This window comes from Plecotus auritus, assembly GCF_963455305.1.
Source record: "Plecotus auritus genome assembly, chromosome: 6".
NCBI lineage: Eukaryota > Metazoa > Chordata > Mammalia > Chiroptera > Vespertilionidae > Plecotus > Plecotus auritus.
In genome coordinates this window covers 170318739-170339071 of record NC_137773.1, presented here as the reverse complement: position 1 = coordinate 170339071, position 20333 = coordinate 170318739, and the positions used below count along the sequence as shown (strand labels likewise).

General features: G+C 59.4%; 1 protein-coding gene across 2 annotated transcripts; it reads left to right on the top strand.

Annotated features, from left to right (window-relative positions):
* The first annotated feature begins 2208 nt into the window (after nt 1-2208).
* ZBTB47 (zinc finger and BTB domain containing 47) lies at nt 2209-16903 on the top strand. 2 transcript variants are annotated; one of them, XM_080674653.1, is made up of 6 exons: nt 2209-3575; nt 7770-9317; nt 11266-11413; nt 12471-12586; nt 13154-13298; nt 13609-16903. In XM_080674653.1, the coding sequence occupies exons 2-6, from the start codon at nt 7851-7853 to the stop codon at nt 13974-13976; spliced, it is 2244 nt and encodes a 747-aa protein (XP_080530779.1). In that variant the 5' UTR covers nt 2209-3575; nt 7770-7850; the 3' UTR covers nt 13977-16903. The 2 variants fall into 2 exon arrangements, with proteins under 2 accessions (XP_080530779.1, XP_080530778.1); XM_080674652.1 differs by lacking the exon at nt 2209-3575 and adding an exon at nt 4200-4367.
* The last annotated feature ends 3430 nt before the right edge of the window (nt 16904-20333 follow it).

Below are 20333 nucleotides of genomic sequence, written 5' to 3'. Positions count from 1 at the left end.
CAAGTCTGCTGTGGGAAATCCCCAAGCGAGGCTCCTTTGGGGTCTCAGTTGCTACTGAGCCTGGGATCTTCATCCCCCTTCTGATAGTGACCATCTTCATCAGCTGGGCAGTCTTGGGGGAAATGTCCAGGGCTTTGGTCTTGACTGTTCTGAATCAGCTGGGCTTTGAATAGGAGGTAAGATAATCCAAGGAAATGCCCCTCTCAGGCGACCATGAACAATGGCCAGACGTCACTGTCGAAGGGAAGGGAGGTTCCAGTCGGTGTGGAGTGAGGAGCCTGCACGTTAGTCTCTGCGACCAGGTGAGGGGCCTGGAAGAGGGCATCTGCTCTGCTGCTGCCCACAGTGAAGGCAGAGCCTGAAGTCCCCTGAGGAACTTGTGATGAAGGAGCTGGGGAGGGTGCCTAGAGGAGTTCTTTGATGCGGTAGAGGCGGCAGTGCAGGAGCCGGGTGCCCTGAGAGGACCTGCTTGCCCCAGGACAGAGGAGGCGAGCAGAGCTGCACAAAGGGGCAGGAGGCTGGGATGGTCTGTTTTCAAAGGTTTCAGTAGAGAGGCAACGCTCCCTTGTCCCTGTCTCCTCCTCCCTGTGAATCAAATCCAAATGTTTCCAGTGGGGTGGTGGGGTGGTGGGGTGGCAGGGAAATCCCAGCTGACCCAGGGCCCTGCAGGGTGGGGATGCATAGATCTCTGGGTGTGGGATTGGAGGGGTGTGGCTTGTGTTCTGCCTCCACTGAGTTTGGCATTAATAGGATACATCTGCTGGAGGGTGGGAACCTAATTCAAACCAGCAGGTTGCATTCCCTCTAGCAGCACGAACGTCATGGCCTTGGCATTCCAGGCCTCCCTAGCTGCATCCAGGATCCTCTCCCACCCTGATGGGTCAAGGGACCCCAGGCCTCTCATTAATGATTGGGCCCGGCCCTCCACGTGAACCTGTGGACCTCCTACCCTCCTGGAGGCAAGCCCATGGGCCAGCTTCCCTGAACTACGTGGCGGTGTGCTTGGTTCTAAGCATTTAATCCTCACCAGTTCTAGGAGGGAGGAGGCCTTAATATCCCAGTTCTTTGGAGGGAGGAGCTGAATTATAAAAGCCAAGCAATTGATCTAGTTACCCAACTTTAGGAAGAGGCAGAACTTGAACCCAGGCAGTCTGGCTCTGGGCCAAAACCCTTAAGGACTGTGCCACAGAATGGTTGTTGCTCATGGTGGTCCTTTATATCTTCGAAACAAGCAAATTCAGCCAGAGGCATTGAGGCCAGTGAGACCTTTGCTTAGGGAATCTGGCCTGGTGGTAGATTTTAGTTGCAGGAGGCCCTGGGACTGAAGTGCCAGCCCAAATAGCCATTCTGCTCTCCCTCCTCCCATCTCTGCTACAGCAGCTCCAGGGTCCCAGGGAGGCTGAGCCTGCACACACACACCCCATCCTGGTCTTTCCAGGTTCAGTTAGATAGGGGGGAGACTGGCATCTCTAAGCCTGGAAGTTGCTTGTTTGGGTTTGTTCCTCCTCCCTAACATGGGAGAGAAGCTTGGGGCTGGGTGCTGAGGGAAGTTGGGAAAAAACCCGTGAGCTGATCTCAAGAAGCAGGGGCACAGCTGCTGACCTAGCCAGCACCCAGCCCCAAGCGTCGGAGGCTCCTCAAGCTCTGCCCTTGTCCCCACAAGCTCCTGGCTTCCCACTGGGGCATGCCATCCTGGCCCAGGATCCCCTCCCCACTAACCCAGTCCCTCCGACCCTCCCCAGAAAGCCTGCCTTGACCAAGCCTGGAGTGAAGCTCCCATGGCATGGCCCTTGCCAAGGCACAGAGAGCAATGCTGCCTGTCCCCATCTGGCCGGGCACTCCCGCCAGACAAGGATTTGGACTCCATGGCATCAAACTGCCTCCTGTCTCCTGGCCCTTGCAGATGCCCCCTCTGCCTGGAGCGCGCTTCCTCTCCCTCTGCTCCAGATGATGTGCACTCTACATGCTGGCCTTGGCTCTGAGCAGCTCCACTGGAGCCCCGGCTAAGCTCCTCAAACAGCCTCTTCCTCCCAGTTCTCTTGTGACCCAAGTGCCAACAGCCTCTCACAGAGCTCGGGCTCTGCCTGGGGCTCCCCCAGGTGGGCTGGAGGCCAAAGAAGCAAGGGGAACTGCTAGGGTTTTCGTGGAGACGGACACCCTCCCCCACCCCTACCTCCAATTGGCTCCTCCCCCACCTCTAGCCTCGCCTTTGGCTTGACTGCTGCAACATAGGCCAATCCCAAAGGTGCCAGCAGCCCTACCTTGGTCATGCTGGCCTGCCAAGCCATGACTGGGAAGTGGGCCCAGGAGTGTCCCTGAAGTCCTCTCTGCCAGGCTCCTCCCAGCCATGGGGGAGGCCACTTGCCCCGCCTCCTTTCCCTGGCTCCTGATGCTGGTGCCTCCCTGTCCTTATCTAACCAAAGGCTACACGATTCCTTGCCACCTCCCAGGATGGTGCCAGGATCCACTGAGTCAGATGAGAAGTGGGTTGGGATGAAGAGGCAGAGGCAGGCCCTGTGGTGGCGGGCCAGTGTGGCATGTAAACTGCTGTGGCCTGGCCTTCGCCCAAGACCTCTGGGAGCTAAGCCAGTTGTTATGCACCTACCAGGGCTACAGAAGTGCAAAATGTCTGCAGTGGCTGCCTCTGGAGGCGTGTCCCCATCCATGCCCCTTCCTCTCTTCCCATCTCTTTTTCCACCAGGGTCTCTCCCAGCCCTCCATCGGGTTGTGTGCATTCCTCCCCTTTCTCTTGGCACTTTCTGGTCACCCCCATCTTTGCCCCTGAGGTGTTTTCTCCCTGGCTTTGAGATGCCCTACTCATAAGGACCTACCATTTTGGTCTTAGGGGAGGCCCATACAATCTTGAAGGACAGACCATCAGGCTACAGGATAGTGTCGGCCTGGGATCTTGGCCTCTGCTCCATTTTCCCCTGGCATCCAGAACCAAGTCACTCTGAACAGGCCCTAGAGTCCCTGCCCACCCATGAGTAAGATGGCATACTCAGGGAATACTGCTGCAGCTGGGCATGGGATGGTGTGTAAGCACAGGTGCATTTGTGTGGGGATGGGCAGGGGGATTGAGTGATACTGTCAGGAGGGGGCACTGGGAGGGTGACCAAATGTGGGGCTGCAGTCAACTTGGGATGCGGTGGGGGTGATGCATCTGAATGATGACGTGGCCACATGAGAGACCCACAGAGGCCCCGTCTCCACAATGGTGGCCCTGCCAAGCCCAGAGCCCTGTGGTCCTCACTCTGCTGCCTGCTCAGCCTGGCAGCGATCCTTTGTAGCTTCCTGCCAGCACAGCCAGCCCCCTGCCCCCACTGGTGTCCATGCCAGAGCAGCATTCCGCAGGCCTGGCTGCCTCTCCCCAGCAGAGACCGAGTGAGGAGGCTACTGAGCAGCTGTCGGGTCGCAGGGCTGGGGGCACTGTGGGCCTGGGCCTCTGGACCCACTCCCTAGTCTCTCCTCCTGGTCCTGGGACAGTCACCTGAAAGGATTTGGTCACTACTCCAGCTGTGGTCCGGGTTGTTATCTCCTGCCCTAGGTGGGGCTGTGCAGCGACCACCAAGCAGGTAGGTATGGATCGACCGGAACCAGGTCCTGAAAGCATAGAGCAAAATGAGCCCTGGGCTGCCCTGGGGTAGGGGTGAGGGGCCCGGCAAGTTGGAGATCCCAGACTCACCCTCAAATCAGAGCAGCCCAGGCCAGAGGGTGGGGTGATGAGCGGCTAGGGTGCCGGTTCTGTTCCTCAGCGTGGGATCGCTCAGGGGAGCAGGTGGAAGCTTTTCTGCAGCTGGTTGGGGGGCGGGCGAGCCAGCCTCTCCATCTCAGGGCCGCCTCCTACTCCGACTCCGCCTCTGTGGCGCAGCTGGAGGGCACCGAGGTTAGACTCCGGGACGAACTTCCCGGCGGCGGAAAGGGGGCTCAGCGTGGGAGAGTAAGGCCGGGGTCCATCCGCTAGCATGCAAAGCGCGGGGCCTGGCTGCGGGCCCCGGAGGCCCGAGGCAGGGCGGGCAGCTCCGGGAGGGCGCACACCACGCGTGTCCGCGCTCCCAGCCGGCACGCAGGGCGGCCTGGCCCTTTAAGCGTCCAGACGGCGGCCCCAGCTGACGCGCGGGCTCCAATCGGCGCCCCGCGCCCCCCGCCCGCCGCGCCCGAGGCTCTAGGGCCGCAGCTGCTCGGCGGCTGGACTCGCCGCGGCCCTGCGCCTCCGCCCGCCCGGCCGCGCCCCCGGGGGCCATGGTCGCGGGGCCCTGCGCGGGGGCGGCCCCCAGCGCGGCGCTTCATGGAGCGGCCCCGGCCCGGCCGCCGGGGGCAGCGCGATCCCGCGGGGCCCTGTGAGCCCCCAGCGCCACGGCACCATGGTACGCAAGGCCCTGCCTGTCCCCCCGCTTATCCGCCCACCTGCCCCCTTCTGCCCTCCCGAGCGCACAGCCCGCTGGCTCGGGGTGAAAGGTTTGGAGGGACCTTTCAAGATCTCCCAGAACCCCTTTTCCTGGGTCTCCGCCTGGAATGCGACGCTCTGGTGCGGCCCTCGGAGGGAAGGGGGTTAAATTCCTGGGGTGGGGGCCTGGGCGCGAGAGGATGAGGTCTTGCTGGGCACTGGCGGAGGGGGGCGCTTCCCTGAGCTCGGACGGCGCCGCCCTCGGACTGGGTGATGGGGGGAAGGGGGAGGTCGGATTCCCGCCTGGGCCTTGGGACACGTGGGCATTGGAACCGCCCTGCCTAGGGATTCAGGGTGCCTCGGCCAAGCGGGGTGTGTTGGGGGATCGCCCGCAGCTCCAGTCCAAACTACTGTGTGACCTTGGGCTGGTCCCCCGCCCTCTCTGGGCCTGTTTCCCGGGGAAGGAGGGAGGCATAAGCTCAGAAGAGACTGGAATAGACACCCCCTCCTCCCCAAAAGGAGGAGCCTGGAAGTCATGAGCCTGTGCCCCTTGCTCAGACTGGGCCCACCCACTGCTGCCTGCCCTGGAAGGATTGTCCTGGGCGTGGGGATGGGGGTGTAGATGGAGCCCAGGTTCCATTCTGGGAGGTGCTGGGGCAGGTTAGGGAGCCAGTGGCTTCCCGGCCATGAGGCAGGGTATCCCTCAAGTGTAGAAGCTCTGACCTGGGCGAGCACCTGGGCAGGTATCCCTGGCACCTGGTTTCCCCCAGCCTGACTTGGGGGCGGGAGTTTGAGGGCATGAAACCCTTGGCAACAGGAGTACCTGACCACTCCCCTCCTCCTGCATCTTAGCCTGGCTGGCCTGGGCTTGGGGTGGGGTGTGTGGCTGCAGCTGGCACAGCCAGATGGGGAGGGGCATCTGCAGCTTCAGGGAATTGACACATCTGGCTGGGGAGGCGGGCACAGCTGGTGGGCCCGGGTGGAAGGAGCCAGGCTAGGGGGCAGCTGTGCCTGCTGAAGAGCTGCCAGTTATGGACTCAGGCAGCATCTGTGTGCCTTCTCAAAGAAGTCCAGTCACAGTGCTCAGTCCTGAGGCTCTCGGTCCCTGGGGAGACAAGGAGGTGCTGGCTTAGCTGGGGTACTGCCTTGTGAATGGAGTCTTTGGGGCAGCACTACCCGCCAGGCTAACCCCCCCTCCTCTGCTGAAGCCACAGGGCCCTGGCCAGGCCTTGCCTGGGACCTGGGTCCAGACCTGCACACAGGAAGGTTGGACACTGCCCTTTCCCCATGGAAAGCAGGCATTGGAGGCATTCTGTGAAGGGGGAGTGGGTGGTTGGGGGCCCAGTGGCTTGGGTGGCTCCCCGCAACAGGCCAGGCTTTGGCAAGCCCTTATCCAAACCACTTTCTCTGCCGCTATCTGGCTACTGGAGCCCCTAAGTTGCACCCTGACCCCTCACCTACAGGTAGCAGCAGCTCTGGGGAGGAGGTGGGGTGCGGGGAGAGTCAGGAAGCACAGCTGGTTCCCTGGGTGAGAGGGTCCCTGGATACCTCTTCCTGCTTTTTAAGTCATTAAAGGTCAAGAACTCGATCAACAAGGAGTAGTGTCCAGCCCAGCAGGGAAGGTGGCCTTAGAAAATTGGGAGGTCAAGGGCTCTGCTACTTCTCACTTAGGACTCTCTCATTCTGAGCCTCAGTTTCCCCATCTGTGCACCAGGAGTTGGTCCCAGAAGATAAGTTAGACTGAGTCAGGGGAGGGAATTGGGAGGTGCTTGGCACCGTATCCCGGTTAGATTGGCCAGGCCTGGACAGGCTAGCAGCCCTGAGACAGAGGGGCAAATGGGGACTTCTTGGCTGGGGGGCAGGAGGCATGGGTAGAACTCGAGGAAGATGCTATCCATGGCCAAGGCCTGGCCAGAGTGGGATCTGAGTGAGTGTGGGGTGAGTGCTGCCCTGGGCTGCTGGGGTGTGGAGGAGGGTGGAGCCCAGGCCAGATCTGGGAGTAGGTTGTCCCTGGTGGCAACTTGAGGCCCATTCTGAAGCCCAGGGCCAATTCTTATTCAGGTGACTGAGAAGTTGAGAATAGACACCCCCACATACCTCCCTGCCCAGTGCGTGCCCACTACTGCTGCCCGAGCAGTGGAAGGATGGGCATGGGGGGGGGGGCAGGGGAGGTCTATGCAAGGATGGGACCCAGGTTTCATCCTAGGGCCTCCGCAGAGGTGCTTGGGGGAGAGGAGCTGATGGCTTTGTGGCTATGGGCCAAGGCCCTCAAATACAGGATGCTCTGACCTGGCTGGACAGGATTCAAGGAGGGTCAGAACCTGGAACCTTTGGAGTTGGTCCAGCCAGGTAGTCGGCAGATATTAATTGAGCATCTGCTGTGTGCTGGACCCATACAAGGGACTGGGCGGCCTGCCTGTTTGTGCCGCCCACCTTTCGGGGAGGCCACTGTGATGGAGCCAGGAAAGATTAAGCCTGTGGTGAGGGGCTGACCTGACCTCACTAGCTGCCTCTAGCAGGGCAGCAGGACCGGGTGGGGAGAAGTCACAGGCCCTGGGCATGGATTTCTTCACAGAAGTTTTTTTTTTTTTTAAATATATTTTTATTGATATCAGAGAGGAAGAGAGAGAGATAGAAACATCAATGATGAGAGAGGATCATGGATCGGCTGCCTCCTGCATGCCCCACACTGGGGATCGAGCCCGCAACCCGGGCATGTGCCCTGACCGGGAATTGAACCGTGACCTCCTGGTTCATAGGTAGATGCTCAGCCACTGAGCCATGCCGGCCACTGTTGCAGCGCCCACTGTTGGTAAGGTGAGGGGTTCAGTAGCCAGAGGCTGGGCAGTGAGCGAGTAAGCCTGACTTCTATTCTCGAGGTGTCTGTGGTTGGGCGGGCTTGGTTTTATTTGTGCAAGTGAGTGTAGGGGAGAGAATCGGTGGATCTCAGGAAATGCCTATGTCTCTGCCGGGGTAACCACCCAGTCCCAGTGTGCCCCCGATGGCCCTGCTTTTAGCACTGAGAGTCCCGCATCCTGGGAAACCCCTAGGCCTCTGGCACACCTGGACACTGAGTACCCCTAGGCCCCCTCTTCCTCTCTCTTTCCTCATGACTTCCTGTTTCACAATAGAAGAGCTGGAGGCCCAGAAAAGTTAACTGATCTTTGGCCTCAGAAGGTCATGATCAAAATTTGAGCTCTGAGGGCAGCTGACTCAACTTGAGCTTGAATCCTGGTTCTTCCTCCTCCTCCTGGCTGGAGCTTTGGCTCCTTTTGTGTAACGTGGAGCCAGGAGTGAAGGGTGGGCTTCCTCCTGGATGGTGGGCGTGGGCAATGCAGGGCCTCTGCTGGCCTTGACCTGACCTCTACCCTCTGCCCCGCAGTTGCTGGTTGAGAAGACAACCGACTCACCGGCGGCTGAGTTCTCGCTGGTGGAGGACGTGGCTCTGCACTTTGCCTGCTTGATGGGCCGTCTGAATGAGCAGCGCCTCTTCCAGCCTGACCTCTGTGACGTGGACCTGGTGCTGGTGCCCCAGTGCAGTGTCTTCCCGGCGCACAAGGGCGTGCTGGCCGCCTACAGCCAGTTCTTTCACTCGCTCTTCACCCAGAACAAGCAGCTGCAGCGTGTGGAGCTGTCCCTGGAGGCGCTGGCGCCCGGCGGCCTGCAGCAGATCCTCAACTTCATCTACACGTCCAAGCTGCTGGTCAACGCGGCCAACGTCCACGAGGTGCTCAGCGCTGCCTCGCTGCTGCAGATGGCTGACATTGCCGCGTCCTGCCAGGAGCTGCTGGACGCCCGCTCCCTCGGCCCCCCGGGCCCCAGTGCTGTGGCCCTGGCCCAGCCAGCTGCCAGCTGCACCCCAGCCCCACCATCCTACTACTGTGATATCAAGCAGGAGGCCGATACCCCGGGCCTGCCCAAGATCTACGCCCGAGAGGGCCCTGACCCCTACTCTGTGCGTGTGGAGGACGGGGCAGGGACTGCAGGTGGCACAGTGCCTGCCACCCTTGGGCCAGCTCAGCCCTTCTTCAAGGAGGAGAAGGAGAGCAGCGTGGAGGAGGCTGGCGGGCCCCCGGCCAGCCTGTGCAAGCTGGAGAGTGGGGAGGAGTTGGAGGAAGAGCTTGGGGGATCCGGCACCTACAGCCACCAGGAGCAGTCCCAGATCATCGTGGAGGTGAACCTCAACAACCAGACACTGCACGTGTCCACGACGCCCGAGGGGAAGCCGGGTGCTGCCACGGGCCCAGCCACCATGGTGCTGGGCCGGGAGGACGGGCTGCAAAGACACTCGGAGGAGGAGGAGGACAATGAGGAGGAGGAGGAGGAGGAGGAGGAAGAAGAGGAGGGCGGTGGTAGTGGAGGGGAGGAGGAGGAGGAGGAAGGTGGCAGTCAGGGGGAGGAGGAGGAGGAGGAGGAGGAAGGGCACAGTGAACAGGAGGAGGATGAGGAGGAGGAAGAGGAAGGACATAGTGAGCAGGATCAAGAGAGCTCGGAGGAGGAGGGAGAGGAGGAAGGGGAGGTGGGGGTCAGACAGGGGCCAGCGGGGCACAGGGCCAGCCGGGCAGAGCCCCTTCCCCACAGTCGCATGGCCACGCGGTCCCGGGAGAACGCCCAGCGCCGGGCCCCCCCTGAGCCCGAGGAGGCCAGGCAGTGTGGTGGGAAGAGGCCCAAGCAGCCCCCCGGAGCGGCCCCGGCACCAGCACGAGGGCCACAGGCCGCTGATGGGCTGGGGGCCAAGGTGAAGCTGGAGGAGAAGCAGCACCACCCGTGCCAGAAGTGCCCGCGCGTGTTCAACAACCGCTGGTACCTGGAGAAACACATGAATGTGACCCACAGCCGCATGCAGATCTGCGACCAGTGTGGCAAGCGCTTCCTGCTGGAGAGCGAGCTGCTGCTGCACCGGCAGACGGACTGCGAGCGCAACATCCAGGTGGGTCTCAGGCCGCTTCCTGGGTGGACGGGGCGGGACGGGGCCGAAGGCCAGCTGAGGCCACAGCCAGCCAGGCGGGGCCGGGCCAGAACTGGGCCCCGGACATCCTGGGTCCTGCTGCCTGCATTGCCCAGACAGTCTGGGAGACCAGACTTAGCCCCCTGGACAGCGGGACCAGCCCAGGCCCAGGGGGAGCCGAGAGAGTGGGGCCCAGGTTGGCGAGAACGTCAAGGAGAGCTTTCTGGAGGAGGCGGAGAGCGCTGGGCTTTGACACTTGGAAAGATGTGCAGATAAGACTAGCACAAGCAGTGCCCTTGGCCAGAGGGCCCAGGGAACGTGGTTGGGAGGATGAGAGGGGAGAGTTGCCTGAGCACATGCGACTGGGGACAGCCAGCTGTGAGGAGGGGTGAGCCAGTGTTTCAGCAAATCCTTAGGGCTACCCTGCGGCCAGTGGGGCCACTGTGTCTAGTCTCACCGATTGGCAGTGCACAGAAGCATAGATGAAGGGAGGAGGCATTTACCCAGAGGGGGGTGCCATTTTCCACTTGCCACAAAGGCTGAGTAGAGTCAGGGGCAGCTGGGCAGGAAGGAGGCCCTGCATTCAGCTCTTTGGAGATGCCAGCTGGCCTGGGCCTGGGGAAGAGGGACTGGATGAGAAATTTGGGAAGAGCAGAGGCTGCTGGGGCCAAGTGGGGAGCTGGGCTGGCTGCCAGGCCTTGGGCCAGCCCGAGTCTATGCCAGCCTGGCCTCTCAGATGTGGGCAGCGCAGGGCCAGCCAGGCTGGTTTTTACCTTTGTGGCTGAGAGGTGGTGAGGTGAGGCCGCAGGTAGGCAGGTGCTAATTGCCTGAACTAATTGCTAATTGCAGTGCCCTGTGGAGAAAGGGTTACCTGGGGGTTACCGGGTCTCCTGCTCCACCTTCCGGTACCTGTTCCCACTCGCCTGCCTGCCGGGCTGCTCTTTTTCTTTCCTTTTTTTTTTTTTTTTTAAAGTATTTTTATTGATTTCAGAGAGGAAGGGAGAGGGAGATAGAAACATCAATGATGAGAGAGAATCACCTATTGGCTGCCTCCTGCACGCCCCCTACTGGGGATCGAGCCTGCAACCCCAGCACATGCCCTTGACTGGAATCGAACCTTGGACCCTTCAGTCTGCAGGCCGATGCTCTATCCACTGAGCCAAACCAGCCAGGTGGGCTGCTCTTTGACGCTCCTTCTGCCACACACCTGAGCCTCCCTCCGAAGGGGAGAGATAGATACCTGTGCTCCTTCCGACCCGGGCAACGTGGCCACCCTGACCCACTTTCCCCTTGAGCCCTGGCCTTGCCTCCAGGCCTCTGGGGGTGTCCTGCAGGGATGGGCAGAACAAGGGTTCAGCGGGAGAGGAGGAGGGGAGTAGGACCTCAAGTTTCTCACCACCCTGCACTGCCCGTGGGAACTGGTACCTCCTGTAGCGCTGCCCCCACCCCCTTTCCCACAGCAACCTTTTGAGACCTATCTCCTTGGTGATCGCCATGGTATCAGGGCATGGGTCCCGGCAGGGGGAGGAGGCTGCAGAGATAATGGCCCAACTCTGTCCGGACCTGTTATCGAAGAGGGGCTTCTCCACACCCTCCGTGGCCCGTCAGCCAGCCAGGTGTCTCCCCTCCAACAGCAGCAGGAAGATGAGCACAGAGGAGGGGTCTCCTGGGAGAGGTGACCCCCGGCCCTAGTTAAGTTCAAGGATGAAGAGGGGACCAGGCTGCTGTTCTGGGTGGTGGGTGGGGAGTTTAGGGAGGTACTACCCCCAAGTCCCAGGATATCCGATCTCACTGGTCCTTGGACTCAAGGGCTCTCTCCCCAGCACAATTCAGGCGAAAAAAAATGAGGCCCAGAGAGGGGCAGCGACTTGTCCTGTGTCACCCAGTCCTGACTCAGAGCTCAGGGCCTAAAAGTCCCCTCGCCCCACAGTGTGTGACATGCGGCAAAGCTTTTAAGAAGTTGTGGTCCCTCCACGAGCACAACAAGATTGTGCATGGCTACGCAGAGAAGAAGTTCTCGTGTGAGATCTGCGAGAAGAAGTTCTACACCATGGCCCATGTGCGCAAGCACATGGTGGGTAAGTCGAGGCCATGGGGGAGGAGCCTGGGGACAGAGCTGGCCAGCTGGGGGGTGTGCTGGGAAGGACTTCACATGCGGGGGCAATGTGAAGGGGCGAGAAGGCCCCTCTGGCGGGGGGGCCTGGGGTGGCTGGTTGCAGTGCCAGGTTGCACACTGCACAAGGACTCCTGGACAAGACGGCAGGTGAGGACCAGAATCCAGCGGCACAGGCCCTTTGAGGACAGCTGGGCCTCTGATTCGTTCTTACCTTCGGGCCCTCACAGGGCTTCAGGCTCTTCGGAACGCAGCCCTTCCCCCGGGGTCACGCCTGGACACAGTGAGGAGGCTCCGCATGTGTGTGTTGGGTCACCCCCCAGCCTTGGGCATGGCTGGCCCTCCCTGCCTTGCCAGCTCTTAGACTTGGGCTCAGGGAATGGTGGCCAAGGTGGGTCTTGACCCCCTTTCTCCACCAGACAGTGCTGGGGGCCTCCGGTGTGGACTGCCTGGGGCCTGGGACCTGAGGTCTAGGTCTCAGCCAGGAGATGCTGGGGTAAAACAGGATTGACGGCCCTTCCTGGGCTCAGGTTCACCAGCCCTGAGCGCTGCGGGGGTCCTGCCTGCCTCCAGTTACTTCCTCCAAGATCTGCTTCATCTCTCCATGGGTTCTGGGGGGAGTGCCGCTGACTTTTAGAGGTGGCATGCCCTGTAGAGCCCACCACCGGCGAGCACGGTACCACCCCTAGCCTCCTTTTATAGAGGAAGACACGGAGGCCCACGGAGGCCGTGCAGGGAGCCAGTGGCTGGGCCAGGACTTGAGCTGAGGCCAGTCCCATTGGGATCCTTCCATCTTTCCCCGAAATTTTAGAGGGTGAGGCGGCCTTGGCTGTTTCAGAGGCTAAAGAACCACAAGGGTTTCCACGCTTGTCGGACCAGCCTTCAGAGCAGATGGAGAAGTAGCCCTTGGGGAAGGGGGCCTGTCTGGGAGCAGCCCCAGGTCCTGGGACAGAGACTGTGAGGCAGGCCCCGGGGCAGGGGGGGCCCCCCAGAGCTGTGACAGCCATGTGCATGCCCTGTAGCTCACACCAAGGACATGCCCTTCACCTGCGAGACCTGCGGGAAGTCCTTCAAACGGAGCATGTCCCTCAAGGTGCACTCACTGCAGCACTCAGGGGAGAAGCCCTTCCGATGTGAGGTGAGCTCCCTGCTCCCCCTGCCCGGGGGCCAGCAGGACAGGGCAGGGGGCAGGGGCAGCAGCTGTCTAAAAGCCAGGGGTTGGGGGAGTGGGGTACAGGGTTCTGAAAGAGAGGGGCCCTCCCTCTGATGTCTGTGGCCCTTGCTTCCCACTCCGTCCTTACCTGGTCACCCGCCGGCCTGCCCCCACCACCACACTCTGCCACGCCACCCCTAACCCAAACCCCACGCAGCCAGGGTGGGAAGTCTGCCTGGGCTGGAACCGTGGGGCAGGCTTTCTGGAGAGGCGGTGGCCAGAGGAGCATCCGGCAGAGAAGGCGCTGCGGGTGGGGGAGGAGGGGCCTGACAACAAAGTAGGGTGGGGGGGGGGCAGGGCTTTAATCTTGAGGCCCGCCTCCACTCTGCGGCCTTTTCCCACTTCCTGGCCTCTATTCCCACCTGTGCCCTGGGCCCCCTGGCTTCTCACCCCTGCCCCTGCACTGCTCCGCCCCAGGAGGCAGGGCCAGTGCCTCCCTCCCTGGAGGCTGCTCCCCACTCTGCCCCTGGCCTCACCCCCACCCACCCTCAGAACTGCAACGAGCGCTTCCAGTACAAGTACCAGCTGCGGTCACACATGAGCATCCACATCGGCCACAAGCAGTTCATGTGCCAGTGGTGTGGCAAGGACTTCAACATGAAGCAGTACTTCGATGAGCACATGAAGACCCACACAGGTACAGCCACCCTGCTGCCCGGGAAGGGGGGGGGCTCCATGCCAGGCAGGGGACCCCTTCTCAGCCCTGCCCAGGATGCCCGCCATGGCCCCGCCCCTTCTCACCCTTGGACTTGTTACCCCTCTGAGGCTTGGGGCCATTCTCCCTGCTTCCCAGGTTGGGTGAGGCTGGTACAAAGCGGCTCAGGGTGGGAGGATCCGAGCCTGCCAGGGCTGAGCCGCACTGTGGATCCACGGACGCGGGGAGGCTGGCCCTGGGCTGAGGGGTAGCACCCTCCAGTGACACCCCGCTGCTCCCTGCCATCCCCCAGGGGAGAAGCCGTACATCTGCGAGATCTGCGGCAAGAGCTTCACCAGCCGGCCCAACATGAAGCGGCACCGGCGCACCCACACGGGCGAGAAGCCCTACCCCTGCGACGTGTGCGGCCAGCGCTTCCGCTTCTCCAACATGCTCAAGGCCCACAAGGAGAAGTGCTTCCGCGTCAGCCACCCGCTGGCCACCGACGGGCCCCCCTCGGCGCCAGGCCTGCCCCCCACCCAGCCTCAGGCTCCCGCCCTGCCCTTGCTCCCGGGGCTGCCCCAGACCCTGCCCCCGCCGCCCCACCTGCCGGCCCCACCTCCACTCTTCCCGACCACGGCCCACAGCGGCGGGAGGATGAGCGCCAACAGCCAGCCCTGACCACACGCAGGACCTGGAGCCCAGGGCCAGTGGGAGCGACACACCAGCATGGCAAGGGTGCAGGCTGGCTGCCCCCCCCAGAGCTGGTGGAGGACACCTCACTCCCCAGTGCCCCCTTTCAGTGACTCCTTGAAGCCTTTCCCTGTTTTTGGAAGTGAAGGAAAAAGAGGAAACTCTTTGCAGTACCCCCCTCCAGGTGAGGGGGGCGTTGGAGGCAGCAGGGACAGGGCGGGGGGGCGGCCTGGAGCGCAGGTGTGACTGGTCACTCTGCTGAGCTTGAGCCCGAGGGGCTGTTCAGGTTGAGCCTGGGCCAGCCTCGGGCTCATCCCTGCCTCCCCTGTGTCCCCTAACTTGCTTCCTTGTCCTAAAGGGTTTGGGGTGCCAGCCCCCGGCCCCGCCCGGGAACGGTTGTGGACTCAGGCTGAGGACTGTGGACACTGAGGCAGAGGCTTGAGACTGAATGCCCAGGAGCGTGTTGGGTGGGGCCTGGGGAGGCGTGAAGACTTCAGACCTAACTCTGCACGATGTGGAGTTGGGCAGGCAGGGGCTGGACCCCGGGCGTTCGCTTTCCCTACCCATAGCCCTGTCAGCAAGCACCGGGGTCCCCGACCTGCACCAGGCTGCACCGAGGTCCCTGGGCCTCAAGATGCTGGGGACAGGCCTGGGGTGGGCAGATGGGTCGGCTCCCCCAGCACCAGCTCCCAGGGGCTACAGTCAGGGAGCCCCTGCACATGGGTGGCCCCCAGGGCCTAGGGGGAGGCTTGGGCAAGTGTTCGAGGTTTCAAGGTGCTATCAGGGGGGGCAGGGGGCAGAGGTGCTGGTCACAGAGCACCCGCCCCTCACCAGCTGTCCCAGCCCTGTCTCCCACGCTAGAGGAGACGTGTATGTCTGTCCATCATGCTCCCTGAAGGCAATGCCAGGCCTCATTCTCCTGGCTGCACCACAACCTGCCCGTGGCTAGCGTCCAGCACCCTTGTCCCTCTGGGCCTCTGCGTTGGGGGCGGGGTGCCTGTGGCATTGTTAGTGAGAGGAGCCTGCACGCTCAGGCCCCGCGTCGGGGCAAGGTCCTAGGGGAGTCCCTACCTGTGCCCAATGCTTGCCTGCATGAGGCCAGCACCAATAGGTCACCCTTTTCTGTTGTCATTTAACATCTTTATTCCTGCCCTTAAAATGGGGAGGAAGGTTCCATAAGCTACGTTTCCTAGTTAAGCTCTTTCCTGTTGTGTTTATACGGTTTTATTTGTTATACTCTTTGCACCTTAAACCCCCACGACTACCCCCACACCACCGCCTTCCCAGCATGGCTGGAGTGGGAACAGGCCTGAGCCCAAGGGAGGTGATGTGGGGACTGCGCCCCATCAGCCTAAGGGCTGAGGGGGTCAGAACCCCACCGACCTCCTTGTGAGGCCCGTGGCGCTGGGGCAGGGGATGGGCACATTTTAATCATCAATAAACGAAGCACTTTATTCTGTACAGACGTGGGCAGGCCCAAGGAGCCCGAGTGATTTGAGGGTCTATGATCCAAGCCGCACCGCCTGCTCGCTCTCCGGGCATGGAGCAGGCGGTGCCCTGGCCTGGTTGATTGGGGGGCTGCAGCAGGAGCAGGACGAACCAGAGCCTGCAGACTCACCCTCTGGGGCCCCTGCTGTCCTCCCAGGATTGAACGTGGGCCCCTCCCCAAGAGGAAGGCTTCCTGTCCGGCTCCCGTCCCAAGGCTGGGCCTGCCAGGGCCCTGCTTTACTGTAGCTCTTTCCCGCTCTCGTACCTCTAATCTCTGGGCTTCCATGATGTCCTCAGGGACCCCCCTCCCCACTCCCCCGCCCTTGCTATTTCTAACCTCTGGTCCCAGTGCCTGGCAGCTCTTCAGAGCTGGCTCACATTTTCCAAAAAAAAGGTTGATCTCCCCCGATGGGCTTTAGGCCGGGACCCCCATGGGTTCCCCAACCCCCTGTCACTGACACCAGGGTCTACCCTGCCCTAGGGGCTGGTGGCCTTGTCACCAGCCAGCCCCACTGCAGCCTTAGCAAGCCTGGGGGCCTGGCCAGGCAGGGCCCCTGGTCTGTCAGGCCAGACTTTGACAAGCAGAGGCCAGAGATTGGGGGGTGGGGGGCTGGTTGTGAACCCCTGTCCTAAGACTTGGGTTTCCTGTTCTTTTATACCTTCCCTCTGAGGGCAGGAGAGGGGTCCAGACAGCAGGCTAAGGCTCTGGTCAAAATGGTCTTGGAGCTGTAGAGGGGGGTGCAGCCAAGTCCTCTCCTGGGAGGCCCCATCCCAGTGGGGACAGGGCCCCATGTCCCTGGTGCTAAATGCTCTCTTCCCCTTGGGCCACTGGGTGGGAGCGCCCTTCCAGCCAGACCTCAGGGGTCTGAAGCAATAATGGAACCTCAGCAGTGCCAGTGTCGATGGGGTTCTTGTTTTACCAGCTTCTCCATTTCCTTTTTATTTCAAAAATAAGCACCTGGATATTGGACTGAGGGGACTGGGGCTTCATACCCAACCCCAGGGCGGGCAGTAGGTGGTGGGGAGGGGCTTAGATCATCGCCTCCACTGGGATTTGGCTGCGAGGAGGTCTGTCCATCTGGACTTCTCAGCCCATTTGGCCAGACCTCAGGTCCGGAGCCTGGGCCTGTCCCTGCCCTAGCTTCCCCAGGGCTCTCTGGTCTTGGGCCAGCTGGGGGTGAGTGGCCAGAGGGGGGCCTCCAGCCCCATGGTCACAGTTCTGGGATCTGGGACTGGTCTCAGAGCCTGAGCCTCCGACTCTGGCATGTGCTGCCACAGTGCCCCTCACAGCGGTGGCAGAATGGCTGTGCCCAGGCCTGTGGACCCCTGATGTCTGGTCATCTGTGGCCACCCCATAGCCACAGAGTTTGTGGGGAACAGCAGGTGGGTGAGTGAGAAGAGTGAGGGGAATAAAGTCAGTACAACTGCTTCTTGGCCCAGTCTCTTCTTTACTAGTACATGTTGCCTGCCCGGACTATGGGCTAGAAAGACTTGAACCAGAGCAAGGAAGCAGGCAGCTCGGCTGCAGACAGCGTGGACATCATGCCCTGGACCCCATCTCCCTCCCTTAGGGTGGGCTGAGCTTTGGGGAACACCCAGAGACAGGAGCTGAGGCCAGAGCAGAGGTGCACCCCAAACTGGTGCTGGGTCTTTGGTGGGGTGCAGAATGGGCTTGAAAGAGGAGAGGTCCTGGGGCTCCTAAGGTTGAGGCCCCAAAGGCAGTGCCACAGGAGGCCAGGGCCCCTGCAGGTGTGGTTTTCTGTGAGCACCAGGTATGTGGCCACCGGCGTCCCTCCCATTCATGCTCAGCGCTGGGGGTGCTGTGAGGAGCCCTGTGGACTCACCCCTCCCTTTGTGGGCGGGGATTCAGGAGGGACCAGATATCAGAGATGCTGTCGTGGGTGCCTGGGCGGACAAAAGCTCAGGTGAAAGACAGATAGTGGCCTCTGAGGCAGGTGGGGCTCTAGGCCCAGGGATATGTGGTGAATGAGGCCCCTGTTTCATGTCACTTAGTTCTGGATGCAGGGGAAGGGGTCTGACTGAGGCTGGTGGGTGGTGCAGGTTCCCAGGCATGGATGCTGCCTGTTCACCCAGGCCCGCTTTCTTGGTCGAAGGGAACAGGGGCTCACTCAGGTCACCCTAGAAAAAGCCCTGCCCACAGACCGAGGCCTGGCTGCTCCCCTGGTCTCGTGGCCGGCCTGCTTCTCTGTTTCCGCTCTCTTCCCTCTTGCTACCCATCCGTTTGCCTGTCGCCTCTACACATCCTTCCCTTCAGCCCCACCCCACCTCCCTCATCCTCAAAGTACAGTTGACCGTTGAATAATGTGGGGATTAGGGGCACCGAATGCAATGCACTGGAATATCTGCATATAACTTTAGATTCCCCCCAAACTTACCTACTCAGTCTACTGTTGACTGGAAGCGTTACCGCTAACAATCACGCAACACAGATTTTGTATGTTGTATCTACTATATACTGTATTCTTGCAATAAAATAAGCTGGAAAAAATGTTAAGAAAATTACAAAGAAAATACATTTATAGAACTGTATATATTTATTGAAAAATACCATGTGAAAGTGGACCCATGCAGTTCAAGCCTTCATTGTTCAAGGATCAACTGTATTTCCAAGTTCACCCTCACATGGCATGTGCATGTAAGGCGGGGAGGCAGAGGCCGCCGGGTGGCTGAGGGCCACGAATGGTGGGCACCACCGTTGGCATCTCTATGCCCTCTCCTCCATTTTGCTCCTTGGGACCAACCAGCTCATTAACACCGGGTGGCCTGGAGCACAGGCAGAGCAGCGCTGGCTGCTGGACAGAGCTGGCCTGCCTTCCTTCTAGGGCACAACAGGGGCCGTGAGATGAGGGCGTGATGCAGCCCTGGCTCAGCAGTGCCCTTGGCCCTACTCCCTGATTACGTGGCTTTTTAGAGTCGTGACTGGTAAGTCAGGATAGGCTGGGTACAGCCAGTGGCATTAGGTACATTCACATTGTTGTGCTGCCATCACCACCACCCATCCACAGACTCCTTTCACCTGGCAAAACTGAAACGCTGCTCCCTTTAGTAGTTACTCCCTGTTCCTCTTGCCCACTCCCATCCCCTGGCATCTACCATTCTACCTACTTTCCTTGTCTATGAACCTGGCTGCTCTAGATCCCTCATATAAGTGGAATCATACAATCTTTGTCCTTTTGTGACAGGCTTATTTCACGGAGCATAATGTCCTCAAGGTTCATCCGTGTTGTAGCATATGCCAGAATTTCCTTCCTTTTCAAGGCTGGATAATATTCCATTGTATATGTGTGTATATCCATCCTCCCTGCCTTACATGCACATGCCATGTGAGGGTGAACTTGGAAATACAGTTGATCCTTGAACAATGAGGGTTTGAACTGCATGGGTCCACTTGCACATTTCAAAATCCCTTTATCTGTGTATGGTCTATTGACATTGGGTTACTTCCACCTTTTGGCTCTTGTGAATAATGCTGCAATGAACATGGGTGTACAAATATCTCTTTGAGACTCTGCTTCAACACCTTTGGGTATATTATCAGAAGTGGATTACTAGATCATGTGGTAATCCTATCTTTATGACAAACTGCCATACTGTTTTTCATAGCGGCTGCTCCATTTTTACATTCCTGCCAATCAGTGCACAAGGCTTTCAATTTCTGCCCATCTTCTGTTTGTTGGTTTTGTTTTTATAGTAGCCATTCTAATGGGCATGAGGTGGCATCTTGCAGTTTGGGCTTAATTTCCTTAGTGATTTGTATCATTGAACATCTTTTCATGCGCTCATTAGCCATCTATATGTCTTCTTTGGAAAAATATCTATTCAGTTCCTTAGCCCATTTTTCAATCAGGTGGTTTGCTGTTGATGTTGAGTTTTAGAGGACTTCTTTTCTTGTCTCATGGGCCTGAGATGCCATTTATTTTTTTTCAGTCTGTATTCTCTATTCTTTTTTTCTTAAACTATATATATACTCTCTATTCTTCAGATTGGAAGTGTTCTACTAACCTGTCCTCAAGTGCACTCACTTTATCCTCTGTCATCTCCCCTTTCCTGTTAGGCCATCCAGCAAGTTTCTAGTTCTGTTTTTCTATTTTTCAGTTCCATGATTTCCACTTGGTTCTTCTGTATAACTCCCATGTCTTCGCTGAGATTTTCTTTCAATTTATGCAAATTTGTTTCAAAAGGCTTTGTGGTGTTTGTGGAAGCATTGTTATGATGGCTGCTTTAAACCCCTTGGCAGATCATCCCAACCTCTGGTTCGTCTCAGTGTTGCTGTCAATTGGTTCTTTCCACATTTCAGTTGTGATTTTTCTGGTTATTATTATGACAGGTGATTTTTATTGTATCCTGGACATGTTGGCTATTATGTTAGAGACTCTGAGTTCTTTTTTTTTTTAACAAACAGTTGCCCTGCTTAGGTTTAGCATGCAGGTCCAGGCCTTCCTTTGCGGGCTGAGGTTCCAATGACAATTTAATTTGTCACTTGTTTCCGCTTCTGTCCAGCAGAGGGGTTTCCCCAGGCCAGGTATAGTGTCACAAGTCCCACAAGGTGACTTGTGGGTGATAGATATATCCCTCTATGTTGATGGGGTTTCACAATCACGTATGTTTATACATACGTCAAAACTTATCAAATTGTACACGTTACATATGTGCAGTTTACTGGATGTCACTTATGCCTCAACAATGCTGTTTAAAAACAGCACGGCCAGAGTGGCTCAGTGGTTGAGCGTTGACCTATGAACCAGGAGGTTTCGGTTCAATATCCGGTCAGGCACATGCCCAGGTTGTGGGCTCGATCCCCTGTAGGGGGCATGCGGGAGGCAGCTGATCAATGAG

Excerpts from the sequence above, each read along its gene's own strand:
- ZBTB47 (XM_080674652.1), top strand. Across the intron at positions 9,318-11,265 it reads ACTGCGAGCGCAACATCCAG|TGTGTGACATGCGGCAAAGC; the intron begins GTGGGTCTCAGG and ends CTCGCCCCACAG. Across the intron at positions 11,414-12,470 it reads TGTGCGCAAGCACATGGTGG|CTCACACCAAGGACATGCCC; the intron begins GTAAGTCGAGGC and ends CATGCCCTGTAG.